Source organism: Lipotes vexillifer, unplaced genomic scaffold (genome assembly GCF_000442215.2).
Source record: "Lipotes vexillifer unplaced genomic scaffold, Lipotes_vexillifer_v1.1 scaffold71, whole genome shotgun sequence".
Lineage (NCBI taxonomy): Eukaryota > Metazoa > Chordata > Mammalia > Artiodactyla > Lipotidae > Lipotes > Lipotes vexillifer.
In genome coordinates, this window is record NW_006793703.1 from 3838284 (window position 1) to 3866164 (window position 27881).

At 37.7% G+C, this 27881-nt stretch overlaps 1 protein-coding gene across 1 annotated transcript in view; it reads right to left on the reverse strand.

Moving 5' to 3' along the window:
* DGKI (diacylglycerol kinase iota) overlaps positions 1 to 27881 on the reverse strand; it is a 467563-nt gene that overhangs the window by 138327 nt on the left and 301355 nt on the right. The window contains 1 exon segment of the mRNA XM_007466658.1: positions 14038 to 14237. Coding sequence (XP_007466720.1) covers positions 14038 to 14237 — 200 coding nt within the window.

A 27881-nucleotide genomic window follows, 5' to 3' on the forward strand; every position in this document is an offset into this window, starting at 1 on the left:
TTCTAAAGTGTTAGTCATCTCTGAGGGGAGTTAGTCATCTCTTAAAAAGGGGAGAAGTTTACATAGTATGATTTGATTAAAACACATAAGTTACATATATATTGATAAACACACAGGAAAATGACCAGAGGTTATATCAACTGCAGAATTCAGTGCCTTCAATGCCATCTTCAAAGAGCCCTGGGTGTTACCTTTATGACTTTATGGCATATGATCTTAGGCAAGTTTCCCAATATTTCTTATTCTCAGTCTTCTCACCTATGGGATGGCAATGATAGCAATCGCTACCACATAACAGTTATCAGGATGCTAAATGTGATCACAACTCAATCTCAGGCCCATATTACCTCTTTGGCTAAATGAAAAAATCTGCCTGGGTTCTTGCTGAGAGCAAGGCAAAAGGGTACCAAGGCGGTACAGGGCCTGGCCTGCCTGATCAGTACTAAGGATAAAGGATGACCTTGTCACATCCCATGGCAAGTCTCAACTGCTAGATCCCTCAGGGGCAGATCTTCACAGAGTCTAGGATCATGCCCTGAATTTTAGCATGACAGAACTTCAGAGCTGATAGAAATCCCAGAGATCAACTGCATTTCTTTTTAATATTTGAAAAACTGAAATGCAAAAAGGTTACTATATGGTCAATGTCACACGGACAAAAGCAGGGCTCCCATAGACACTTAAAACAGAGGATGTCTTCAAGGGGTTTGGGGGCCTACAGAATAAGGAGGAAGACACTGCAGTTGGAGACCTGGGTCTGCTCCTGCAGCCCCCTTGTCTTTAAGTCACTAAATGCCCCTGCCCCGGGTACCTGCACGGGAATAGAAGCACAGGCAGAGTGAGGAACTCTTGTGGGAAACTCACAGAGCGTAAGGAAGGGAAGAAAACAATTATCCGAGGTGCAGCCTGGATTCAAGTTTGGAAATTGGTATGAGATGAATCTCTAGTAGCTCTTACTTTTCTTGGGAATTTTCAATTTGCTATATTGGTTTTATGGAACCGGCAGAGAGGGGTGGCATAGGAAGACAGGAAACAGGACAATGTGACATGATTAAAAGTCAAGGAACTGTGGACAGTGGGAAGTGACATCACCAGAAGTTCATAAAACATGGGAGTGGGAGTGAGAGAAAGGAGGAAAAAGATGAGTAAAGCTTAGCAGTTTCCTCTGCTCAGAGGATCAGAGAGCAAACAGCTTTTTTCCCCAGAAAGCCTGAAGCTAACTCTTATGCTTTGCCATCTGACTCTGAGCTAGAATTGAAAGAAATATCATGTACTCAATCAGTGAGTTTGGCAATTCTCTCTGTTCTTTTAAAAATATAAACTTTATTTTTTGCTTTTGGTTTTATAGCTGCAGTCACGGGGGGAGAAAGAAGAATCTGTGCTTACCCACCTTACCTAGAACCAGAACTTCTCTACTGAGCTTTAAAGCAGAGACATTTTTATAAATGGCTATAGTTTTTTTTTTGCTTTCTTCCCCTTTATAGAAGTAATGTGTGCTCATTGAAATCAATCTAGAAAATAAAGAAAGCCAATAAAATTTAGCTAAAATTTGTCTATAATCCTACTACTCGGAGATATTCATCCAGGGACACAAAAATAACAACGGAAGCATTAACAACAAGTGTATTCACAGTATTTGTGAATGCTTAGGCCCTTTTGGTACCCTCACAATTGGTCCAGAAATTATGACCCAAAAGTAATAATCCATGAATTAGAATCTGGACAGATTCCTGGCATGAAGCACTCTTCTGAAGGTTCAACTGGCCCAGGAGTCCTGATGAACCTGAGGTTCTAACAAAGCCACCAAGCTTAATTCATTTGGAGGCAAACCACATCTGGTGGGTCTTCTTAGCTACTTTAGAGGTAAACCCCATAGCCTACAAAGGCATGTATGTAAATTTCTACGTTGGCAATGTTTTTCCTACTCCCTGGTAGAGTGCAGGGTGTGGGAGAGTGAAGTTCACTGAAAGAAGAATGGAAAAGAGAAAGGGTCTTGAAAAAAGCAGACCAAGTCTTATTTTCTAATTAAAGGGCCAGGACTGAATAAACAAAATAAATAGAACTTTTGTAGCATATTACACAAATTCAAAAAAAATGTTAAAACAAAAGCTTTGACGTGACTAGTTGGAAAACAAAATTACCGAATTTTTAGAAAGCACTTTAAAGAAATTTCTAGTTTACTTCCTTGGCCAGAGGCATGCAAAGATTAAACCACCTATCACTAATTTATGTTTTTTATTAATCATGAAGATTAAAGATTCTTGGTTCTGTCTTGGTAGTTTCTCAGTAATAAAATTCTTAAATTCAACCCCAAAGGAAAAAAAAAATAGACATCAAAAGTATTTCTCAAAAAAAAAATTTTTCTCTTAGTAAAACTCCCTTTCTTCATAGAACAAAAATCAATTTGCTTTCATCCTTTACCAAGAAGGCTTCACTTATTGGAAACAAGTTTAGAATGCTGAATCATATTCAGCTTGTTGTCAAAGATAACAATTTATACTTTTTTCATGGATCTGTGTCTGACTCTGCCTTCCCCAAGACAACAAACAAATCCACACAATTTGGCACTGGGAAACATCTTGTTTATGTTTAAATTATGACTGTTGTGCAAGATAGCCTATTACATTTAACATTTGTTGGTTGCAGTTCACAAACACCCTGGTTTCTCTGCAGAGCTCTTCTGCTGAGTTTAGCTATGGCACGCTCTGAGTAACTGTAGCAGGTAAAAAGAGGATACAGTGTGAAAACTCTCTGCTTTAAAAGGCAGTAGAGAAGTTCTGGCTCTGGGTAAGGAGGATAAGCACCCACCATTCTTCCTCCCCCAGTGAATGCAGCTATAAAACCTGGACAGAATGCCTAAAGCTGCTATTTGAGAACTCTGAAAAATAAATAATAGCAGCAGATGGGGAAAGAAGACCCGAATTTAAAATACCGTCCAACTAACGCTGAGCTCTCTCCTCCTTTGACCTCTAATCAACCCTGGTCTGGACTCCAGGCAGCACAAAGCCTAAAATGGACAACAGGCGCAGACAGAGAAAGCTCTGGGAAAGCCCTTGAACTCTGGCTTGAGGAAAGGAAAGGGACTCTGAATGATCAGAGAAATTTGGGGAAATCTTCCTCTTTTATACCTCCTCCATTTTCTCGCAACCCAGCATTCGGGCAATTTTGCTGTGCTGGCAGCAGCAATGACAAAGGCCTTTTGGTGCTTAAAACTATAAGGAGAGGGAGATGAACAGCAAGGTCCTTCTGTACAGCACAGGGAACTATATTCAATATCCTGGGATAAACCATAATGGAAAAGAATATGAAAAAGAATGTATGTATAGCTGAGTCACTTTGCTGTAGAGCAGGAATTAACACAACACTGTAAATCAAATATACTTCAATAAAATAAAATTAAAAAAACTATAAGGAGAGGGAATCTTCTCTGATAAGAGAAGCTGTGGTCCCAAGAGGATGGGACAAACCACCATTGCTTCTTTTTCTCTTTCAGTCATATCACTGCTTGGTCCTGGAGGTGAACGTTGGTTTCGGGAGCTATGCAGCAGCATGAGGTAACTAAAGCCTTAGCTTTCTGGCTGAAGGACCCAAAAATGAGCCCCAGGAAATGCGAGAGTACTGAGGATGACAAGAGAGAGGGAGGAGCTCAGGAAGACAACTCCAGAAAGACGTCCATGAACTTGGGTTCATCTCTAGGCTGCAAATGTGTTAATCTGGCCCTAAACACAGTACCACAGACTTTAGGAACTGAACTACAGAGCAGACCCTCCCCTCAGATCCTGTCCTGCAACTTGGAGGGGTTACACACCAGACAGATAGGAATAGCACTGCAAAGGCTCTGAATACACAACTGACACTATGGCTACCATCCTCAGAAATTGTGGCCTGAAAATTGAGTCAACTGCCTTCTAGAACAAAGAAATGATTAAGCAAAGCACATATCTAACAAAGGCTTGGATCCGGAATACATGACAAACTCAAAACTCAACAGGAAGAAAACAAACAGCCCAGTTTAAGAAATGGGCAAAAGACTTGAGAGGATGCTTCACCAGAGAATGTATAAAAGATGGCAAATAATCACATGAAAAGACACTCATATTAGAATGATTAAAATGTAAAAATACTGACATTACCAAGTGCTGACAGAGATATGGAACACCAGGAACTCTCATACATGGCTGGCGCAAATGCAAAATGATACGACCACTCTGGAAAACAGTTTGTCAGTTTCTTATGAAGTTACCGTATGACCCTGGAATCCCTCCTAGGTGTTTAACCTACAGAAATGAAAACTTATGTTCACACAAAACCTGTTCATCAAGGTTTATGCAGCTCTATTCAGAATCATCCAAAACTGGAAATAACCCAGATGTCCTCCTGGGTTATTAGGTAAATAAACAGAAACATCCATACAATGGAATACTATTCGGCAACAAAAAGGAATGATAGATGCAGCAACTCTCATAAACATCAAAGATGTTATGTTCACTCAAAGAAGCCAGTTTTAAGGGTTGCATGTTGTATGATTCCATTTATAGGGCATTCTCTAAAATACAAAACTGTAGCAATCAGTGGGTGCCAGAGTTTGAGATGAGAGATGCAGGGATTAGGGGGTATGACCATAAAGGGCACAGATTACAAAGCAGGTTTTTTGGGGTGATAGAACCATTTTGTATCCTGATTATGGTGCTAGTTATATGAATCCATATGTCTTAAAAGTGAGAAAAATATATCAAAAAAGTCAATTTGGACCTATATTAATTTTAATTACTAAAATACAAAAACAAATATAATAAAGAGTCAAAAAAAAGTTATTCACATGGAAGTACAACCAGAATTTCCATTTGGATGCTTGTCACATTGCGTTGTAATTGTACTGTAGGCAACACAAGTGGGTCTGTTCCTGGTGTGTTCATTTCTCCAAGGCAGAAACCTTAGCTTTCTAATCTCTTATCTCCAATATCCCACAGAGTATCTGATATCTAAAGCAGACACTGAATAATATTTTTGAAAGATGAAAAATGAATAAATTAGATGTAAACAGTTCACATTATTTCATTTTGGTAGGGGAAGAGCAGGAGGGAAACAGAACTTAATGAAAAGCAATAGTAAAAGTTGAAAGCGTTCCAGAGACTCATTTTACAGTTACACACGTTTGGGGGCTTTTTGAGCATGACCATTTAATGTGAATATTCATGATTTATGAGATACAGTGCATGTATGTAGTCTTCAATGAGGATTCTACTATGAAGTCACTTAATTATAATGAATTTATTAATTGAGGTGCTGGCCTAATAATTCTTTGAGCAACACTGAGGAGACAAGGGTGAAACGGGTGAAGGGGGTTAAAAGGTATTATATAATAATACCTTTATAAATACCATTATAAAGTAATAAATATAAAATACTTATAATAATAAATATAAAATAACACCATTATAAAATAAATAAGTCTTGGGGATGTAATGTACAGCATGGTGACTCTAGGTATTGACTATTTGAAAGTTGCTAAGAGAGATCTTAAAAGCTCTCATCGCAAGAAAAAACTATCGTAACTACATGTGGTGATGGATATTAACTAACTATGATGATCATTTCACAATAGACACAAACACTGAATCATTATGTTTACACTTGAAATTGATACAATGTTATATGTCAATTATATCTCAATAAAAAAGAAAAAAAAGTAAGAATGGCCAGATTACAAATTATGTCATATGCCAAGTCTGGGAATTATAACTCTTCTCTGACGTCAAAAAAAAAAAGCTATAGTACATAAAATTTGTGGTGAAATATTCTATTTACTTTATTTTGTTCTATTTGATGGAGCCACTAAATCCCTTTGATTAAAATTTAGCATTCATATGTTGTCATATATGATCAAAATGAAAGTTTCAAGATTCTTCATGTAAAGCTGAAATTTCCCATGTACGCAGACGTTAATAGTGTGTTGTCATTCCTAATAATTTATGCATTATGTTGTCAAGACCATGACCTCCTCCCTAATTAAAAAAGTTATTAGAAAGCTAGAGAGAAAGGATAATTTAAATTGCTTTAGAAAAGCAACTTTACTTTAGGAACAGCAGAAAGAGAGGCTTCTCCCAAAGGAAAGATCATCTGTAAAAAAGAGCTGTTTTGAGCAGAGAATGGCTGATCCAAGAGTTGAAAGAAAAAAAAAAAGACAAAGTTTAGCTCAAGATACTGGAGTCCTGACTTTTGTGAGGACCAGAGCAAGGTTAATGTGATTCTTAAACACTGCCGCAATAGCAGCATGAGAGTGGGTCTAAGCTAAGTTGCCACTGTCATAATATATAAATAGAATACTCATTGTGCTTGGATTTTTCTGTGTTCCTTGCTCTATTTGACAGAGTTCTGTTATTGAATTTTTAAAATAATACTCTATTTTTATTATATAAATCTTTCATCCATTATATAGAGACATAAAATCTATAATATGCAGTAATTAATATAGTACATACAAATATAAAATATTTTAGATAAATATTCAAGTTTTAAGTGGCCACATCTAGGTGGACTGCCTGTTACATGCCATGAAAATAAACATGACAGTTCACCTTATTATAGCATACACACCTGGAAAAAGAAAAAAAGAACCTCATTCAAATTATATGATGAGGGCTTCCCTGGTGGCGCAGTGCTTGAGGGTCCGCCTGCCGATGCAGGAGACGCGGGGTCGTGCCCCGTTTCGGGAAGATCCCACATGCCGCAGAGCGGCTGGGCCCGTGAGCCATGGCCGCTGAGCCTGCGCGTCCGGAGCCTGTGCTCCGCAAATGGGAGAGGCCACAACAGTGAGAGGCCCGCATAACGCAAGAAAAAAAAAAAAAAAAAATTATATGATGAAAACTTAAACACAACTAAAACTTAAAAGGTGATAGAAATATGACATATATCACCTGGACTCCTATTGTTCAGACTCTCAATTCCTTGAACTCTATCAATAGAGCTGCTGAAAATAATGATCACTGAGAGCCATTCTTTGGACTCAAATTTATTGAACAGGCCTTACGGGGTATGTGTAATATACCCCAGCAATAGCCTCCAAATTGGAAATTAAATGTTATTTTCTTACTGATTCTTCGACCGCTCAACTTTAAGTTCCATGAAGGTATAGAGCTGTTGTGCTCACCACTAAATACAAAGCAGAATATAGTGTCTGACACAGAGCAAGGACAAAATAATATTTCTGGAAAAATATTTTGTCATAAATGAGTAAATAAACGTGCATCCACAAGACTAGGGTTGAAAGTAAAATGATACATAACTGAACTTTAGGAATTACTTTGCATATCCCTAGATGTTAGATATTGCAGAGTTCTATTTAGACACACATTCTTTTCATTCATTCATTCTACCAACCAACCAACAATTCTGTTTAGTTTCAGAATACTTTGTGTTAAGGTCTGTGATCAAGGCTGGGAACACAAAGGGTCATAAGAAGATATTGCAAATGATTTCAAGTGGCCTAAGTGTAGTGTGGGATACACACAGATATACAGCTAATATAATTAGTACCAATCAATTATACCTTGAGAACTATAATAAGTACAATAGTAGTATAAACAGTGAACTCCAATGAGGATGTAACCAGTTCTGCCAGCAAGAATCAAGGTACGATTCTTAGAAAAGGCAGTTATTCAGCTGGGCCCTGAGAAATACATAGGACACTGACAGATGAAAAGCGGCAGATTATAAATTGTTATGAGCATGAATTCTGAAACCAGCCTGCGGGAGTATGAATTCCAGTCTACCACTTATTAGCTGTGTGACCTTCGTCAAATTACTCAACTTCTCTGTGCATCAGATTCCTCATGTATAACATGGAGATAATAATATCACGTATGGCAATAAGGTGGTTGGGGGAGTAAGTTAGTTAACCTGTGTAAAAGCACCTGTAACAGTACCTGAAACATAACAAAAGTATATGTAAGACGGAGAAAAGAAAGAAGGGCAAGACAGAGGCAACAGCATTAAAAAAGTCCTGAAGTGAAGCGCTAAAAAACATTTTCTTTCTGTTTTTCACCAGAAAAATATAAAAGCATAGAGTGTGTTAAGCACAAACTACTATGTACAAACTGCACTTTGCTAACTCATTAACAACTTTGGGCTATTGATCTTTTATTACAACTATGGATTCCTCAACCCAGAAAAATCCACAGATGCACGTACCTACAATCAAAGCTCCACGCATAATTTCAGGGGTCCGTCCACAGAATCAAGTGCAGCGGGAGCTTCTTTAAGGTCATCCCTGAGCCATAGATAATGGAATGGTCTAATGGGTTTACAGACTTGCCACAGAAACCAATGTTTAGTATGGAATTTTATACAACCCCATGCAACTCTGGACCCTAAAGTACCTAATCAAAAAATTAAACTGTGAACTCAGAGGACTGAGACAGATAGAACACAAAGAATTTCACAGCTGCATCTCAAATCAAAGAAGGGCTAAAGCAGACAATTACAGTGAGGTGCTTCTCTGTCTAAGAAGCGGACCTGTGAAGGGAGAGGGTGCAGGTAGTCTGGCCCTGAGGAGGAGATGAAGCTGAGAGACACAATGTAAAAACGGGACGGCTTTGTACTCACGTGGTGAAGGAGCCTGGGGGGGCAGACACTCTCCGCAGGTCCGCAGCTTGCACCTGATGGATACTAGAGGCAGCAGGGAATGAGCAGCGAAGACAGTCAGCAAAACAGCGTGGACAGACAGGGGAACAAGCCAGGAGAGAGAAAGAGAGACACACAAAATTTAAACAGAAATTAAATGAGCGCATCACCAAACAGTAAATGAAAAGAAAAAGAAAATCAAGCCAGCCACGGAAATAATCAAAAAAAGCCTGTGATAGCGACGAAGCCAACAGAACACATGGCAGGGCCGGCTCTCAGGCAAGCCACAGACTGGAGCACGAGGCGGGGCACCGGCAGATGCTGGAGGGGCGCGGATGCTGCGCGGGGCTGCGAGGCAGAGGGTTACCACGGTCCTCTCCGGCTCTAGGTCTCACTGGGCATCCGTGTGTGTGCACGTGCGCATGCGCGCACACACACAGACACACACACACAGACACACACACACACACACACACACACACACACGGATGGTAGGCTGGCACAGTCAACTCAGAGCAGAATCAAGGTAAACTGAATCCTTTAACATAGTCCTCATGATTCCAGGGCTTTGTTGGAATATTCATGTCGAAAGACAACCGTCTTCAAAAGAGCGACTCGACAAAAACTTTAACTTCCTTCAGTTAAACAGAGAAGGCTTTCTAAGAAATCCCAAGGTAATACCAAGAAAGCCTAATTTTATCACAGTGATGCTGTAGTTCTATTCATATTCTTGGTAGAGGAGTGAAACCATAGACTTCTCTCTTCTCTCCCTTCTTTTGTAAAGGAGAGGGTCTTCGATGGGTACCAGAAAAGAGAAAATGTGGAACTGAAGAAACTAAACCCCAAATTTCCTGTCACTGTTACATCATTATTCTCTTCACTCTCTTAGACCATTTGAACAGTTTCACTATAACTGCAGTAGACGTATCCCACCATTCCTCTTTTCCACGGGGTACATAAATTCTCATATAAAGCCACCCATGAATTAACTCCTTGTCATCCTAAACGGGCTATCAGTTATAACCAATGACACTTCTCAGCAGCCCAGGATGCTGGAAGTCGGTTGCCCAAGGTTTGCCAACTAGAAATCTTGCCCTTGGATAATACAATCACCCTTAACAATGTTGTCTTAATTGCTAGTGAACTCAGGCTGAGATCTTCCTACGTACCTGAGTAATGTAGAATTTCTGATCTCCCTCAAAAGTGACTTTCAAATAGAGAACATAATCGAATTTATCTGGCTATCATGTTACTAGTACATGAATATGAACCTAAACAAATCTGCTCTATTACTTTTAGGGGGAAAGATATTTATTGGAGTCATATTTCAAGTAGATTCATAAGCCATAAATGACATACTCTCCTGTACCAATGGGGTGGAGAGGGGAGGGGAGAGTGAACATAACGGGCCTAGCCTTTCAGTTTATATATAGTAATAGCAAATAGGATCATAAGCCAAGAAATTTTTTTTAGAAAAAATTTTTTTCCTTTCTGCATACATGAAGATCCAGTGGCATCATGAAAGGTTCCTATTTAGCTGTTTCTCATGGGAATTCTTCCAGCCATCCATGTGCACCAGATCTCGAAATACTTAAGTATATATCTTCCACTTCTGCCATAAAATGTGACCAAGACATTTTCTGTATTATTTTTATATTCACGAGGTTTTAGAGTTATGTTATTTTAGAAACAATTTCTGAGAAACGTAACAGATAGGACATTATAGAACCGATCCATGTGCGAGTCCCTTGTTCAACATGTAACCATAAGTCTCAGACACACTAGCAGGCACTGGCGACCCTATGAGGAAAACCCCAGGGTCTCCCCACAGAGCAGGGGAGACAAGCAAACCAATAATTAATTACACTGGTTTTGATAAATGGTGTGAGAGAAGTAACAAGAATACTATAGGAGCGCTGAGTGGTGTATTTAATGGCTAGAAGCAGACAGAAAAGGATTCTTAGGGAAAGCGATATTTCGATGGAGTTTGAACTTGAGCAGGGGCTAGCAGATGAAAGCGGGCGAGGAGGGCAAAAATATAATGATACACGAGACAGGCCGTACTGCTCCAGAAATAGCAATATGCTCTGGAGCATAGGAAGGAGAGGACCAAGGCGATGATCAAAAAGGTCGGTAAAGCCAAGGAATATAGGTTTTACATTTTTAGAAAGATCATTCTAACCAGTCCATTGGAAAAGACACAGTGTGAAGGGCAGCAACGTTGGAAACAAGGAAATGAACTGAGCAGATTTTAGCAATGCTGACGAGAAGTAATGAATACGGCTCCGCAACTAAGGCTGTGTTACTAGCAGAGGGGAAAGATGGTGTGAGAGTTAAAGGTGTGGGAAATAAACAGAAGGAAGAGTTCAAACAACGCAGGGGACGTGCAAAAGTGGAGGTGACTATGAGATATGCAGATAAAGATGTCAACTAAGATATTTGGGTATGAGTCTTCAGTTTCTACAAGAAAGCCTGGGCTAAAGACACAGATCTGAGACACACTAGCTTATCTGTCATAGAGGGAACTTGTGCTGCAGATGTGATTTCCCAGAGAAGGGGCAAATCTATGAGGAACACCAGCGTTTCAGCAGAAATGGGGGCCACAGCCCTAAAATCTCAAATATTCATGTTAACATGCTATGTGAAAGGAGGATAAGTCCTTAAGATGAATTGAAAAGCTACCCCTTTCTGACTAACTCCCTTCCCCCTAACACAGATACACACAAGTTTTTAAACTAAAACAGCTCTCTTTCTTCAAAAAGAAGGCATGCAAATGATGAAGAAACAGTAAAAAGTAAGAAAGAGAGAAAGGAAGAAAGGGAAAGAAGGATGGAAAACATAAAGGAAGGAAAGAAGGAAGAAAGAATTAACTTTCAATAATCTCTTTCTGCCTGTGCTGCAATAGTGAACTTTGCACACTGTGGCCTAAACAGAGAAAAGCTTGGAGGGCTCAGAAGGTGGAAGAAAACTTTTAAGAAGATATCAGTGGCCCGGCCGCCCTTAAACTGGAAACTCCACTTGGAAATCCAGTGGAAGAAGTTAGATTTCCAAACAAAGATCTCTACTGAAATAGAAAGAAGCAATCTAATTACAGAGGGTGAAAAAGAGTAGTGGTGAGAAATTTTCTAAAAGTGTGTTGAATGATAATTTTAATAATAAATTGTAATAAAGATCTTGGCTAATCTTTAAGATTTATATGTGTCCTTTTAAGAAATGGACAGAATATTATTACTGCCATTTCACACAAGTCTTTCCTACGGCCTGAGGCTGCTTGGATGGAGACACCACTGCCCCCTGGTGGGAAATAACTGCATTTTTGAGTTGAGGCTGCTTTTTTTTTTTTTTTTTTTTTTTTTTCGCCCTCTCACTGTTCTGGCCTCTCCCGTTGAGGAGCACAGGCTCCGGACGCGCAGTTTTTTTTTTTTTTTTTTTTTTTTTGCCGTACATGGGCCTTTCACTGTTGTGGCCTCTCCCGTTGCGCAGCACAGGCTCTGCGGCCATGGTGCACGGGCCCAGCAGCTCCACAGCATGTGGGATCTTCCCGGACTGGGGCACGAACCCGTGTCCCCTGCATCAGCGGGCGGACTCTCAACCACTGCGCCACCAGGGAAGCCCGAGGCTGCTTCTTGAACACCCTCCCGGCTACATCTATGAAGTCACATCATCTGTCATATGTGCCATGTGTACAAAAAGAAAACAACTCTTTCCATTTGTTTTTATATGAGAAGAAAGCCCAAATAAATTCTTAATACAGTTTCTGAGCAAATACAAATTCTTTCTCAAGGGCAAAAACTGTCTGAAACTAAACACCCGAAAACAATTTCATGTCTCATAAGGTTATTAAGCATAGAAGCACCAGGCATGAAAATGGGAGCTGTTTGCCTGTAGATATTAAGAATTTTTAGCTCTGTTAACAAACGATCTACAAGTGATCCAAAACAACCTGGACTATCTCAGAGAGGGCTTTTCACTTAGTAGCTCAGAACTTTCCCTTAAACCAATAGTTCATGGCTTAACTCTAATGTTTCAAGAGAGAATATGGTCAACCATATACTATTGCTGACACACTCACAAAGTGTATATTCAACCTAATAGTGGTAAAGGCAGAGGATAGAGAAAGCAGTAGAAATGAGCTAAGAGTTTCACTAGCTGCAAAATGTAAACAAAATGAAAAAGGCAACTAAACAAGCCCTCTGGATAACGATCTAGGAAAAGTGCTGGGGGAGCCCAGATTGACTCTGGAAAAGGAGGATGCAGAGGAGAGAAGATCCCTCACCCCAGCTTCAAGCTTAGAAGCAGACACTAAAAACTAAAACACTTGATGAGCTCTGTCGAAGGCTGTTCTTCAACATCTGCCATCTCAGAAAGAGAGGTGAAGCTTTGGCAGGGAGCGATGACACCTGTGTCATTGGTTCATTCTAGGCGCTTCCGTACTTGTCACAATGACTCAATAAATACATGGCGAAGCATGCCCTTCCTTCACAGGCACTAGAGGAAGCCAGCCATTCAGTACAAATAGGTAACCATGCATCACAGGCCACAAATAGAGGAGCACCTTGGAGGGACCCTCGCTGTGACAGAAGAATGGCCCAAGGCTGAACCCTAAAACATCCTTACCTTGAGTCAGGTCAGCCATAGGTGCATGATATATAAAAGATACTCTAAAAGATACCCCAAATCCCCATCTTTCTTCATCCCTTTCTCCAACCCCAAAAAGACATTTCAATCGAAATTAGATTAAGGGACTCTATAAAATGCACTCAAAATATCTAGTCATTTATCACCTTGTCCCAATCAGTTTATCAAAACACCCAAGAAAGGAAAGGGTCCAGGAGGGATACATTTTGTTTAGGCATTGAGTCGTGGGTCAAGTTTCATCTAGACAATAGGATGCCACCCAGAATGGCAAAATTGAGTTGACGCATCAGAGTACACAGGACCCCAAAATGGGAGCATTGGGAAAGGGCAGAAGGGGATACAATGTGGAGAGAGGGGAGCCAAAGCCAGCTCTGCCGACCTCCTGCACCTGGAGAAACCAACACTCTCCAAGCGACCAGGGAAAAGAGGAGGCCAACAGCGCGCCTTCTTAAACAAAAAAGAACACGTTCGACAGGACACGTTTTACGACCCTGAATCACTCAGTGATTTTCTGCTGGTCCCAGTAAGTATATACTCAAGTGGTCAGTGGAAAAGCATCATCACTCTAGCACATCATACAGCAATAACTTCTGAAAGAGGGGTGTGGTCACCGTATAGTAAACACGAAAAAGAAATATGTGCGAGAGACCAAGGAACTGCTGAGTTTCCTGGACTCGGCTCCTTTCCCAGCACAGGGAGGCCCCTGATCATGCACATGCTCAGTGCCCTCCTCTCCACGGTCTCCATGTTCACAAAGGTGGGCAAGGGCAGACTCACTCATTGAGTAAAGGCATGGACGTCCTTCTCTTGCTCTTCTGTACCATGTTGGCCTGATTCCTCAACGAGATCCGAATCATAGCCGGGGCCAACCTACAGGGCTCCCCATCCACTTGCATGGGGATGGATTTGTAAGTTAGCAGCATGACCTCCCGACACTGGTGCAGCCTTTCTCCGTGGCCCCCGACTTGCAGGGCAGCCTATAAAGATAAGAGGCAAAAGGAAGCGAGAGGTTAGTGCTTAAGAGTTACTCAGGAAACCTAGAAACCCCAAGCCCACTGCCTATAATCAAAAGGCCTTTGAAAAATACTTACTGAAAGCTGTTAGCCGTGAGTAAAGTGGGAAACCGTGGATAAATCATTAATACACATAAACTGAAATATCTAAATTTTGATGGCTTGATCACAAATCCTCATTGATAGCCACTTTTTGCTTTTATGTATTTTCAGCCTTAACTTAATCGTTAGTTTAATACAAAAGCTCTTTGTGTTATCTACTCCCATTAAATAACCAATGTACATAGAATAAAAAGAATATAAAAAAGATAAAATACATGGTTTAAGACAGCTTCCATACTACACTTACTATATAAATATATTTATATATAATTATAATATATAGTTATATATTATATGTTAAATATATTATATTTAAATATGCAACCCATTCTTAGAAAATTTTTCGAACTTCAGGCAAGCTTTTCCTTTTTACCTAAAACCTCCTCAAACTACTTGAAATCTGTGTAAGATCAATGAAATGCAAAATAATAATCCTCAAATGAAAACATTCTTTAGAGTAAAGCAGCTTTGAGGATCAAAATCAAACACAGTAAGAGCTCAGTTCACTACAGTAGCCACATAATGAAAAGTCAACCCAACATTAAAATTCTGCAACAAAGTAGCATAATTTCTCTGCCTTAGTAAAAAAAAAAAAAAAAAAATTTTAATATATATTTTAGTATCACTTATCCTTTTAGGGATGAACTAAAATCAAACAATATGTTCGGTTATGCATATAGTGCCCAAATTGTCTTATACAGTTTGATGGACATCTTTATACACATATGTAAATCTCCATCCAGATCAAGCTTTAGGCAGTTTATAGCAACCAGAAAGTTTCCATGTGTCCCTGCCCAATCTATTTACACTCCTCTCACCAACCAATTAGTAACCACTATTCTGACTTCTATACCACAGATTCAATTTGTTTGAACTTGAACTTCATATAAGATGAATCATACAATATGTACTCTTTTGTGTCTGACATCTTTTGCTCATCATTATTTTTGAGTAATAGAAAAGTGTATTTACCTACTCTTCTGCTGGTAAACATCTGGCCGTTTCCAGTTTGGGGCTATTAATGATATAAACTTTCTTGTGTCTATCTCTTGGTGGATACATACCCTCTTGTGGTACATAAGATGAGTACAATTGCTATGCCGTAAGTTTTTTTTTTTACTTTAGTAGATACTGCTAACAGTTGTTCAGTAAGGCTTTATTATAATACATTTTGAGTATCAATTTTTAATGAAGTAAATAAACTTTTAAAAGAAGTTAATACTAACTCTAGCTCAAAATCTAAAAGATTGACTTAAAAAGAAAAAGGAAAACCTATATATTATCAGCTTGTTTCCATATGTCTCCTATCTTACGAATGGGGAGAAAACTTTGTTAACTGAGATTTGTGAAGTCAATTTCCACTAATTTGGTTCCCAGATAGTTGTGTTTATCTGATACTTTGAACTACTTTTGCACTTGCATTAATCTGAACAACAGAAACCTGATTATGTATGAATGCAAAGAGAAAAGGAACACAAAGGGACAGAAAGGAGGAAAGAAAGTAGAATAAAAGCTGAAAAGTAAAGAACATACTTCATTATTGAACACCTTTTTTTTTTTTTTTTTTTTTTTGGGGTACGCGGGCCTCTCACCGCTGCGGCCTCTCCCGTCGCGGAGCACAGGCTCCGGACGCGCAGGCCCAGCGGCCATGGCCCACGGGCCCAGCCACTCCAAGGCATGTGGGATCCTCCCGGACCGGGGCACGAACCCGTGTCCCCTGCATCGGCAGGCAGACTCTCAACCACTGCGCCACCAGGGAAGCCCTATTGAACACCTTTGATGTTAGAAAGCACTCAGTTGTGAATTTTACATGCAATTTTATTCAATTAGTAGAACAAGGAGGCAGAGGAGAATGAGGTGAGAATTTACTAAAATTCGTTCCGGCCTATTACCCGATCCTCTGTTACTCAGCTTAAGGTTTTTCTGGCTGCACTTAAATGACTCATTTAAGTTAATCTATGGACTTGAGCCACTGCCTCATCTCCCGAACTTTTCCAAAATATTTCCCTTGCCTTCAACAAGCACTTCTCAGGGCAATATTTATCTGACCATACTGTATCCCTTCATCCATGGAGGAAATACCATTTTCTTCTTTTTTCCCCCAGTCTTGACTAGGCCTAATGACAAATAAAAATGCAGAACCTGCTAAGTATGAACTTATTCCTCTGGGTTTGACAGGACTGAAAATTGCTTAAATACTTTCGAACCCTTTGGTATCAGAAGGCTTCCACAGTACTACAGAGAACATTTAAGCCATATTCTCAGCCTCGGTGATAGATTAACAGCAAACACAATTAACAGAGGTAAATAGCTGTCAGTGGCAGTTCCACTGACATTTCAGAATCAATCCAAGGTCACTGAACAGGCACAAGAGGAATTATAGTAATTAGCTTTTCAGAATAAAGACAGTTCTATTATTGTTAGCACAAAAACACTTATTTTTGGAACAGGTTAAAGGTAATTTTTAAAATTCTTACTAGAAATAGTTATTTTTCATCATTCAGATTAATCTAGACTTAACATCCTATAAGGCACAGGCCCTAATAACCATAATCATCCCCAGGATTTGCTAGAATGAGTCATTTACTGATAAGAATACATTGGTGTATTAATAACAGATATTCAATTGTCTGTTCAACCTAGCATGTACTATACTCTTGTGAAAACTTAAAATATTGCCTTTCTGGTAGTATATGACTTAGGAGGAAAGCAAAGACAGCCCCTGAACTAAGTGCATCCATTGCCATTTATTGTCCTAAAGTCATTATAGCAACTTTCTTTCAGTCCACAGTTAAGGTGTGAGGTTTTCTTTCTTTCTTTTTTTTTTTTTTTTTTTAACATGTTTTTGATGTGGACCATTTTTTTAAAGTTTTTATTGAATTTATTACAATACTGCTTCTGTTTTATGTTTCGGTTTTTTGGCTGCAAGGCGTGTGGGATCTTAGCTCCCTGACCAGGGATCGAACCCACAACCCTGGCAATGGAAGGCGAAGTTTTAACCACTGAACCACCAGAGAAGTCCCTGGTGTGAGGTTTTCTGACTTTCTGCACTATGCTCCTCCCCGGAATACTATTCTCCATCTAAGTCTCATCCTCCTCCTTACTACTCAAGTCCTTATTCCACTTGCTGTCAGATGACAGGACAGACAACTCTGGATTGGGAAATCAGAACAGAAATAAGGGCAAGTCTTCCAACCCCTCCTTTCTCCTGACTGCTGCAGGCCCCTGACTCCCAGTCCCAGTCCTGTAACAAAAGGCCCAAGGCAGCGATCAGTGACATGGACAGTAAATAACGGAGATAATCAACAATACGAAAATCTGGGTTTTTTTTTTTTTTTCTCCCAAGACGAAAATGGTGGTCTTGTAAAACCAAATAACAAAAAATGGAAAACTATTTTGTTTTATTAAAAAATTAAACAAGAGAGGATAAGATATAATAGAGTTTAAAAGTCATACAAGAATGTTATAAAGCTCCATATGTTAATAAACTGGAAAACCTAGATAAGAGAAATTTCTGGAAAAAATATAATTTGCAAACTTTGGTGTAATAAATACAGAAATTGGATAGATTAAACTGGTTTTAAAATTTGAAAGTTTTCAAAAACATTACTCATTCCACCCCCAACCCCAAAATGTGCCAAGTAGACTTAGATGTTTTACAAGTAATTCTACCCAAGTTTTATAGAAAGACAGTGTCTAATAAAACTTGTTTTAGAAAATGATGCTATGGCTTCTGAAATAACAAAATCAGATAAGGGCAGCAGCAGAAAACAAACTTTTAACCTAAATTATATTTATAATCACACATACCAAAATCATTAAAAAAAAAATAGCTAATTGCTTTTACTGGTCTGTTACATACAAACTAAACTGTGATCCATTATGGGTTTTTGCAAGAATTAAGAATACTTCAACATCAGAAAATAACAATGAATGAAATAATTCCATGTGCAACAACATGGATGGACCTACAGATTATCATATTAAGTGAAATAAATCAGAGAAAGGCAAGTATCATATGATAGCACTTATTTGTGGCATCTTAAAAAAATGGTACAAAACGAATTTATTTACAAAACAGAAATAGACTCACAGACACAGAAAACAAACTTATGGTTACCAAAGGGATAGTGGAGGTGGGGGGCAGGGGAGGGGTGATAAATTAGGAGTCTGAGATTAACATATACCCACTACTATATATAAAACAGGCAAACAACAAGGACCTACTGTATAGCACAATGAACTATACTCGTTATCTTGTAATAACCTAAAATGGAAAAGAACCTGAAAAAGAATATATTTGTATACATATATATGTATAACTGAAACACTCTGATGTACACTTGAAACTAACACAACATTGTAAATTAACTATACCTCAATAAAAATAAAATAAAAAACACATTATTATAATTTCACCATACTGCGGTTTAAGTGAGATAAACCACATTATCATCCCAAAAGATGCAGAAAAAATAATAAAGTTCAGTGCCTTTTAGGGTCAATTGTTAGAAAACTAGGAATCGAACACAACTTATTTACCTGATAAAGGTCGTCTATCAAAATCCTTAGAGAAAACATTATTTGGAATAAAGAAGATTCAAAGCATTCCTTTCAAGGGACAAGATGATCCACTAGTAACAAAAGTTTTCAACAGAGTACTGGAGGTCTTGACCAACATAATAAGTCAAGGAAATAAAATTGGAGGAAAAAGCCATGGAAGAAAAAAAGCAAACCTTGTAATATTTCCACTAATATCATCCCATACATCAAAAGTCCAAGAAAATTCACAGGCCAAAAATTAAACCTGGACTTCCCTGGTGGCGCAGTGGTTGAGAGTCCGCCTGCCGATGCAGGGGACACGGGTTCGTGCCCCGGTCCGGGAAGATCCCACATGCCGCAGACCGGCTGGGCCCGTGAGCCATGGACCGCAAAAATAAATAAATAAATAAATAAAATAAAATAGAGAAAAATAAAATCAGTATTCTACCTCACATCATACACAAATATTAAGCCCAGATGTATTAAAGGACTAGGAGCAAGAAACAAAAATATTAATATAAAAATTAGCCAGTAGAAAGAGGAGAGCTCAAGTACATATTTCTCCTTAGCTCTCTTTTTTCAAGCAGTGTCTCTGGCAGTGGCTGATTCTCCTCTGTTTCCATTTCCCACTGGCAAGCACTCTTCCCAGGCCACCCTGTCTCTACGGTCCCAGCACAGACAGGCAGCCCCAGCAGTGACCTCAACTCTTGTGGTCTGATTCCCTTCTCTGGAGTCCCAGCTCCTGCCCGATGACCCTCACTGCACAGCCCATCAATGGCCACTTGTCCAAGGTCCCACCACTGCTGAATGGCCCTGGCTCCTGAATGCTGATAACACTGTCTTTTCCCTTTGTCCCTCCAGTCCTCAAGGTGGCAGACAATTTCTACAGTTGCTAATCCATGGATTGCTATCTATGGGTTACCTCTTTTCAGTTCTTCTAACATCCTGTAACTAGTCCTCTGTACTAAATTCCCTCAACTGAACTATCTCACATGGGATATGTTCCCTCTCTGACACCCTACCCTAGTCCCCAGAATGAGAAATTTTACTTAAGTAATTTGCAGTGGCACCATCATTCAATGCATATTTTTCTATATAAGTTTTTACAAGCTGTTTTATTGCCACGAAACAATGCCATTAAGTTTTATTGCTTTTTTCCATTTTATCAAATATTAACATTTCTGGACATGGGTGTATTTTAAAATCCTACTGTAATACATGCTGTAAGCAGTCTAAGTACCACCATCAACAGTATTACTATTTACTTAATTATTGTTCATATGAGTAATATTTATGGCAAAAATAATTCCACAGATTCAGTTTCTTTATATGTTAAGTGATGAGGTTTCGGTAGGCTGCTATGGTCTGTTTTAGCGCTAGCATTTTAGGATTCTAGGTTGTACCTATAATTTCATGTTCTCAAATTCTACCACATGCCATCTAACTTTGACAATATTAGCTGTGTGCTAATGCACAGCCAGTATCTACAATGAAGCAGAGGACAGTAAAAAGAAAAGGCTTTATTTGAAAAACTTTCCTTCTGCTCATTAAAATTAATCCAGCAATTATTAAATACTTACTATGAATAAGAACATTTTTTGAAAAAGTGAAGATTCTTATAATGAAGAAACCTAATTACTCCTTCTCACTGGGGTTTATTGTATACTTATGTCTTTTTCCATTTTTGTTCAATAGAGGTAGATTCACTATTAAGGTGAGTTCATGGGAGGCAAAAAAGCCACAAAAGGGGTCTGTTCAGCTTTTCTGCCAACAGTGAGATCTAGCCTAGAATTCAGTGGTGCACTTTGGAAAAAAATCATCTTCATGCTTTCAAGCTATTTCCATAAACAATCAATCCTCTAAAATCTGTAATATCATGGCAGAGTTAATACAGTGTAGTCATATAATCAACAACATATCCTGGGATCAAATAAATTTGTATAAACCTGGGAAGAAACAAATCCTATTGATTATTTTTTTTACACTAGGCTAGTAGCATCCATCCCTTATACTAGACTTGTTTTTGGATTTTGTGAAGCAAGAAGGGAACTGAACAGAATATAATGCTGAAACAGTATCAACTAGGTCACAATAAAAGAAAAGCCAGGCTCCATACAATATATCATCTACCCAGCATATAATCGATTGTATTAGACACGAAAAGAAGCAAGAAAATGTGATCCGTGAGGAAGAAAAAATTTTTGAAATGATCACTGAATGGACTTAAGAGCAAACTGGACACTGCAAAAAGGGGTCAGTGAACATGAAAACAGAGCAATACAAATGACATAATCTGTAAAACAGAGACTAAAATGTTTTATTTTTTTCCCCAAAACCCATAAGGCAATAGCAAGCAATCTAAAGTACACATAATTGAATGCCAGAAGGAGCAGAAAAGGATGGAGCAGAAAATACACGGATGAAAATATTCCAAATTTGTAGGAAAAAAAAAAAGGTCAACCTTCAGTTCCAAAAAGATCAATGATCCTTAAACAGGATAAATACAGAGAAAACCATGTGGAAGTTAGAATAATGCCCACCACAACAACCAGGAAAAATATGCCCACATTCTAATGCCCAGAAACTATGAAAACCGTACAAGGCAAAAGAGCCCTTTCTGGTATGATTACATTAAGGATGTTGACATAGGAGATTATTTTGGATTATCTGTGGGAGGGGGCCCTGATATCATCACAAAGGTCCTTATAAGGGAAGAAGGGAGGCAGGAGAGTCAGAGAACAAGAGGTGAGTATAGAAGCAGAGGTCAGAGTGCGGTGGGGCCATGAGCCAGGAAAAGTAGGCCACCTCAACAAGCTGAAAAAGACAAGGAAGTGGTTTCTTCCCCAGAGTCTCTGGAAGAAACACAGCTCAACCATCCATCTTAGACTTCTGATCTCCCAAACTGTATGATATTACATTTGTGTAGTCTTAAACCACTGCTCATGGTAATTTGCTTACAGCAGCGATAGAAAAGTAAAACAAACACATAGAGGCTTAAAACTAAAAGAAAAAAGCCTCAAAAACAGAGAAAAAAAGACATAAACAGGGGAATAATGATACAAATGGTACCTGACTGTTCATCCTTAAAACATGGAGTCCTGAAGAAAATGAAACAACATATTTAAAGTGCTGGAAGAAGCCAACAAACAAACCAGTCAATCCAGTATTCTATATTCATAAAAATATAGTTCAAAAAAATGAGGGTAAAATAAAGACATTTCAGAAAAATTAAATTTGAAATTATTTACTGCCAAGAGAACTGTACTATACGAAATGCTAAAGGAAATCTTTCAAACTTGAGCAAAATGATACCAGATGAAATCTTTGATCAACAGAAAGAAATGAAGAAAGCTGGAAATGGTGAATATGTGGGTATACATAAAAGACTATGAACTGTTCTTTCACCTCTTAATTTCTTCAAAAAACAACTGACTGCTTAAAGCAAAAATATCAATATTGAAATGCAGGGTTTATATGTTATGTCAAAGTGTAATACATGAAAAAAATAGCACAAAGTAGGGGAGAAAAAATGAAATTATAAGAGAAAAAGGTCTGTAACAAATTACTTGTACCAAGAATAAAGGAGGGGATTTTACAGGCATTAAAAAAATAATAAGAGAACACTGAGAACAACTTTATGCCAATAGACTTAACAATTTCAATGAAGTGGACAAATTCCTTGAAAAATTCAACTTAGTAAAACTGACTGAAGAAGAAATAGAAAATGTGAATAATTCTATATCTATTCTTGCCTCAAATAAATCTCAAGCCCAGGCAGTTCTTTGGGAAATTCTATGAAATACTTAAGGAAAAAAATAATACCAATCTTATAGAAATTCTTTCAGAAAGCAGACAATACCTATCTCAATTTATGGGGCTGGCATAACCTTGATATCAAAACCCATAAAGGATATTTCAAGAAAATAAATTTATAGACCAATATCTTTCATAATCAGTCACAAAAATGCTTAACAAAATATTAGTAAGTTGAATCCAGCATATAAAAATGGACAGTACATCAAGTGAGGCTTAACTTAGAAATGCAAACTGAGTAATTTTTTAAAAAATCAATGGAATTTATGATATAAAGAAAATAAAGGAGAAAATCAGGTCACTTCCATATATTAAAAAAAAGCATTTGATTAAATACATCACTCATTTATGACTTAAAAAGCTCTCAGAAAACTGACATAGAATCATAATTACTTAATTACATAAAGGGCTTTTATAAAAACAACAACAACCAAACAGCATACCTCATGAGGAAATATGGAATGCTTCCTCCTATAATCAGGAAGAAGGCAAGCATGTTCATTCTTACCACAGTTATTCAACATATTGCCAGCTGATTCAATAAGGCAAGAAAAATAAAAAGTGTGTAAGGAAATAAAACTGTCCTATTCACAGACCACACAATTATGTATACAAAAAAACCTAAGGGGGCTTCCCTGGTGGCACAGTAGTTGAGGGTCCGCCTGCCGATGCAGGGGACACGGGATCATACCCCGGTCTGGGAAGATCCCACATGCCGCGGAGCGGCTGGGCCCGTGAGCCATGGCTGCTGAGCCTGAGCGTCCGGAGCCTGTGCTCCACAGTGGGAGAGGCCACAGCAGTGAGAGGCCCGCGTACCGCCAAAAAAAAAAAAGAAAAACAGAAAAACAAAACAAAAACCTAAGGTATATATCAAAAATTACTAGAACTAATGAGTGAATTTAGCAAAGTTGCAAGACAAAGTCAATAAATAAATATCTACACATGTGTGTACACATAGACAGCAGTTATTTCTATATATTAGCAATCATAATTACATGTGAAATTTAAAATCATACTATTTAAAATATTTAGGAATGAATTTAACAAAAGGTATGCAAGGACCTGAAAATTGCACTGAAACTATAAAAGACTGCTAAGAGAAATTAAAGAACACCTAAATAAATGGAGAAATATATCATGCTTATAGACTAGAACATTCAATAATGTTAATATGCCAATTCTCCCTAAATTTACCTATAGACTCAATGCAATCCCAATTAAAATCCAAACAGTTTTATGTAGACACAAACTAATTCTAAAATCTATACACAAATTCAAAAGATGTAGAATAACCCTAACACCCTTGGAAAAGCAAAGTGAAATGATTCATATTACCAGGTTGAAGACTTACAATAAATCTATAGCAATCAAAACAGTGTGGAAGTGGCATAAGGATAAACAAATCAATGAAACAGAATAGAGTTCAGAAAAAGACACACATACAATCAAGAGGCAAAGGCACCAAGACGATTCTACAGAAAAGGAAAGTCTACTCAAAAAATAGTGCTGGAAAAAAACTGGATAAATGTATTTTAAAAAATCATGAATAAGATTCTTTTATTTCACCTCTCATGATGTTATTAAGAAACTTGTAAAGTTTTTGATAATCGTATTTTTAAAAATGAATCTTGAAGCTACTTTGCAGAATACACAAGAATTTGAGCTGAATCACATACTTACACATAAAAGCTAACACTATAAATCTTCGAGAAGAAGACAAAGGAGAATATCTTCCCAACCTTTCCTGGAGTAAGCAATGATTTAAGAAGGACACAAAAAGCTCTAGCATGAAATATGCCTACCTCCTAAAACTGGAATTCATAAGAATATTTAAACTTCTGCCGATCAAAAGAAACATTAAAAAATAAAAAGATAAAAATAAACTGAGAACATATTTGCACTAAATATATCTGTCAAAAGACTTGTATTCAGAATATATAAACAGTACCTGCAATTCAACAATAAAAGATAAACAGCCCATCAAAATATGCAAAAAATACAGACATTTAAAAAAAAACAAAAAGACATAAAAGGTAACAAAAAAGATAAACAACATGTCTTACTCTCTTTTTTCTTGGCCATAATTGACTGTATAAAACATAATTTCTTTCTTTCTAGGGATGTAATTTTATCCTCTCATTCTGCTTCATCAAGTGTAATATTATAATAGCTTTTTGTCTCTATCCATGAACACATTTTCAGAACCTGTAGGGTATTAAATTCCTAACACTTCCCATCAGGTATTCTTAGACATTGCTGTTGGGCAAGTAAACAGTACAAAATTTCTAGAAAGCAGTTTTATAATTTTTATTAAGAGGCTTTAAAATGTTTATGCCATTGAATCAGTCATTTCTCTCCTGGAGATCTGACATAAGAAAATAATTTGAAATGTTAACTGTGGTTTATAAACATTATGTTAATTACAGGAGTGTTTTATACCACCAAACATCAAGAAACCTAAAAGTTCCTTAAAGAAAGCTTTTCATAAAGGAATAATTATTATATAAATTGAGACATAGTTACACAATGAAAGAGTAGGATTTACGTATGATTCCCTATATATTTTAAAACATGGAAATAAAGCAATTGAAAGGGAACACATCAAAATATAAATATAGTTAGTTATGGATCATGTGATTCTGAGTGATAGTTTTAGTTCTTATACTTATATATGTTATCAAAATAAACATTTAATATTACTTTTTTCTAAAAAAAAAAAAAAAAGATTATCTGGTATGTGTACAACTTCAACCCTGGGAGTTTCTCTATGTAACTTTTCTCACTGAATAACCTTTTGCTTTTCTAATTCATAAATATCAAACAGCCTACATATTTTAATTTCAATTAACAAAAAGAAAGCAGGCTATGCTTTCCTTAAAGTTCAGGAGACCGAAATCTTTGGATTACATACCACATAGCAAATTAGGCTCCCAATTCCTCCATCTGAATAATGCTTTCAACTGTCTTGAAAAGTTTTAGATTACTTAGAGACAGACTCAACATGAAAGGCCCTTTACAACTGTAATGGCAGAAAATTGTGGCAGAAGTAAATACGACTTATAGGGTCTGATTATGGTCTGTATAGAATCCAAAAAGCTAATCAGGTTACCAAGCACCCAATGAAGAATCATCTTAATTAACAGGAATGCATTTCAACCAGTAAAATGAATTGAATACTTCTGCTTTGAAATGTGCAATTACAAGATAAAGTCTAAAAGGAACAATATTTTCTCCCATTCTAGTAATTCTATTTCAACTCTCTCTTAAAGCACCACTCTGAATATTTTAAATACACAAAAATACATACACTTCTACCCAAATAACTACACTCTTCTGTTTATATAATCATCTTACACAGATGTGTGAGTTTTCAAATAATTTACCTTCTTAGAAACATAATAGTTTCAAGGCATGTGAAATTTAAGGACTGAAAATAAAGTGCTTTCATTATTGAGTAAAAAAAAAATATAATAGTGTCTGCTATATGAATAGGAAGGTAAGATGTGTATGATATGAAGCAATATTATTTAAAGAACATGGATGTTCAAAATTGTGCAGTATTATCTACATTTAATAATTTTACTATTCCATTTTCTCTACACCAACTCCCATCTATTATTTTCCTCCTTTTCCTACTAATGATGGGACGGGAGAGAAAAGGATCTGATAGACCCCCCTAAATACTCTCTCCTGACCTAGAGGGATCTCCTGAGCGCTAAACATATATTTCAAACTGCACATTTCTGTATCTTCTTAGATGTCTCACAGGGGTTTCAATATTAACTTATATAAAACAGTTCATTTTTTGACACTATTACCTTTCTTTTATATTTTCTATCACATATAATATATTCACCCTTTGCCTATGCTGGCCACCCGGCATTCACTGATACTCCTTTCTCACCCTTCACAATAAGCCCGTATCAATAACTCTTGAATTCACCAACCCCTTCTATCTTCATCACCACTGTCTTTCTTCAGGCTTTCGGATCTCATCTCTTCACCTGGACTTTGGTACCAATGTCCTGATTCGTCCATCTGTCTCCAGAAGTTAAGATTCTGGTCACCTTTCACACTGACATCCAGATAACTTTTCTGAGCAACAAATCTGATCCTGTCTCATGCCATCTGCTGCAACTTTCCCATAACAGTTAAAACAACAGATTATAAAAACCCAACCCTTTCTGCCCTTTATTCACCATTTGTGTCCTCACTCTGAGCCACCACTAGTAGTTCTCCTGGTTTCCATGCCCTCTTAGGCTGATCCCTCTAGGGGAGCAGCCACTTGGCCATGAACCCAGAGACTCCTGCCTCCTCTGTGAAATTTTTGCTGATCTCCCCAGTTTGTAAACACGGTCCTCCTTTCTATTGTCACACATGCCTTTCTACTAGAATTTATGTCAGACTGTTACTGCTCATTTCTTTCTTCATCTCTCCCCACAACATGAACTGTGGGCATCCTGAGGACACAGCTTTTCTACTGGTTCATTTTGTAACCATTTTACCTAGCAGAGTGTCATTTATGGATTCAATAAATATTTGTGGATTCAACAACTATTCAATAAATATTCATGACCGACATTGAATGAATGAGAGCAGTGAGACATTTTAAATAAGTATTACCTTGAATTTACAAAACTCCTGTTAATTAGAGACCATCAGTATTGCCCATATTTTCCATATGCTGCATGGCATTTAATGATCCAGCCTCAAAAGTTACGCAGCATCAATTCCACTGTACTCTACTTGCCAAGTATTTGTAAGCCCACCTAGATTCAAGGGGAGGGTATACAGACACAAACTCTTCATGGGAGTAGTTCCCAAAATTGGATGCCACTTCCAAACCACAGTCACCATCAAAAGATGCTAGTGAACTTATTATTTTGAAAATGTATATATAAAAGAAACATTTATCCTGCTTCTCTGAAACAAACTGTATAACTAAGTAACAAAACAGTAGGAATAGAAAAAAATTTCTCTTTAGAGACATATTCCAGTTAATAAATGAAGAAGAATAGAAGTAGAATATCTCAATTTTGCAACCACTGATGATTCCTGGATGCAGACATTGATCGTCAAAGACTGTTAACCAGAGAGAGAAAAAGAGAGAGAGAGAGAGAGAGAGAGAGAGAGAGAGAGAGAGAGAGAGAG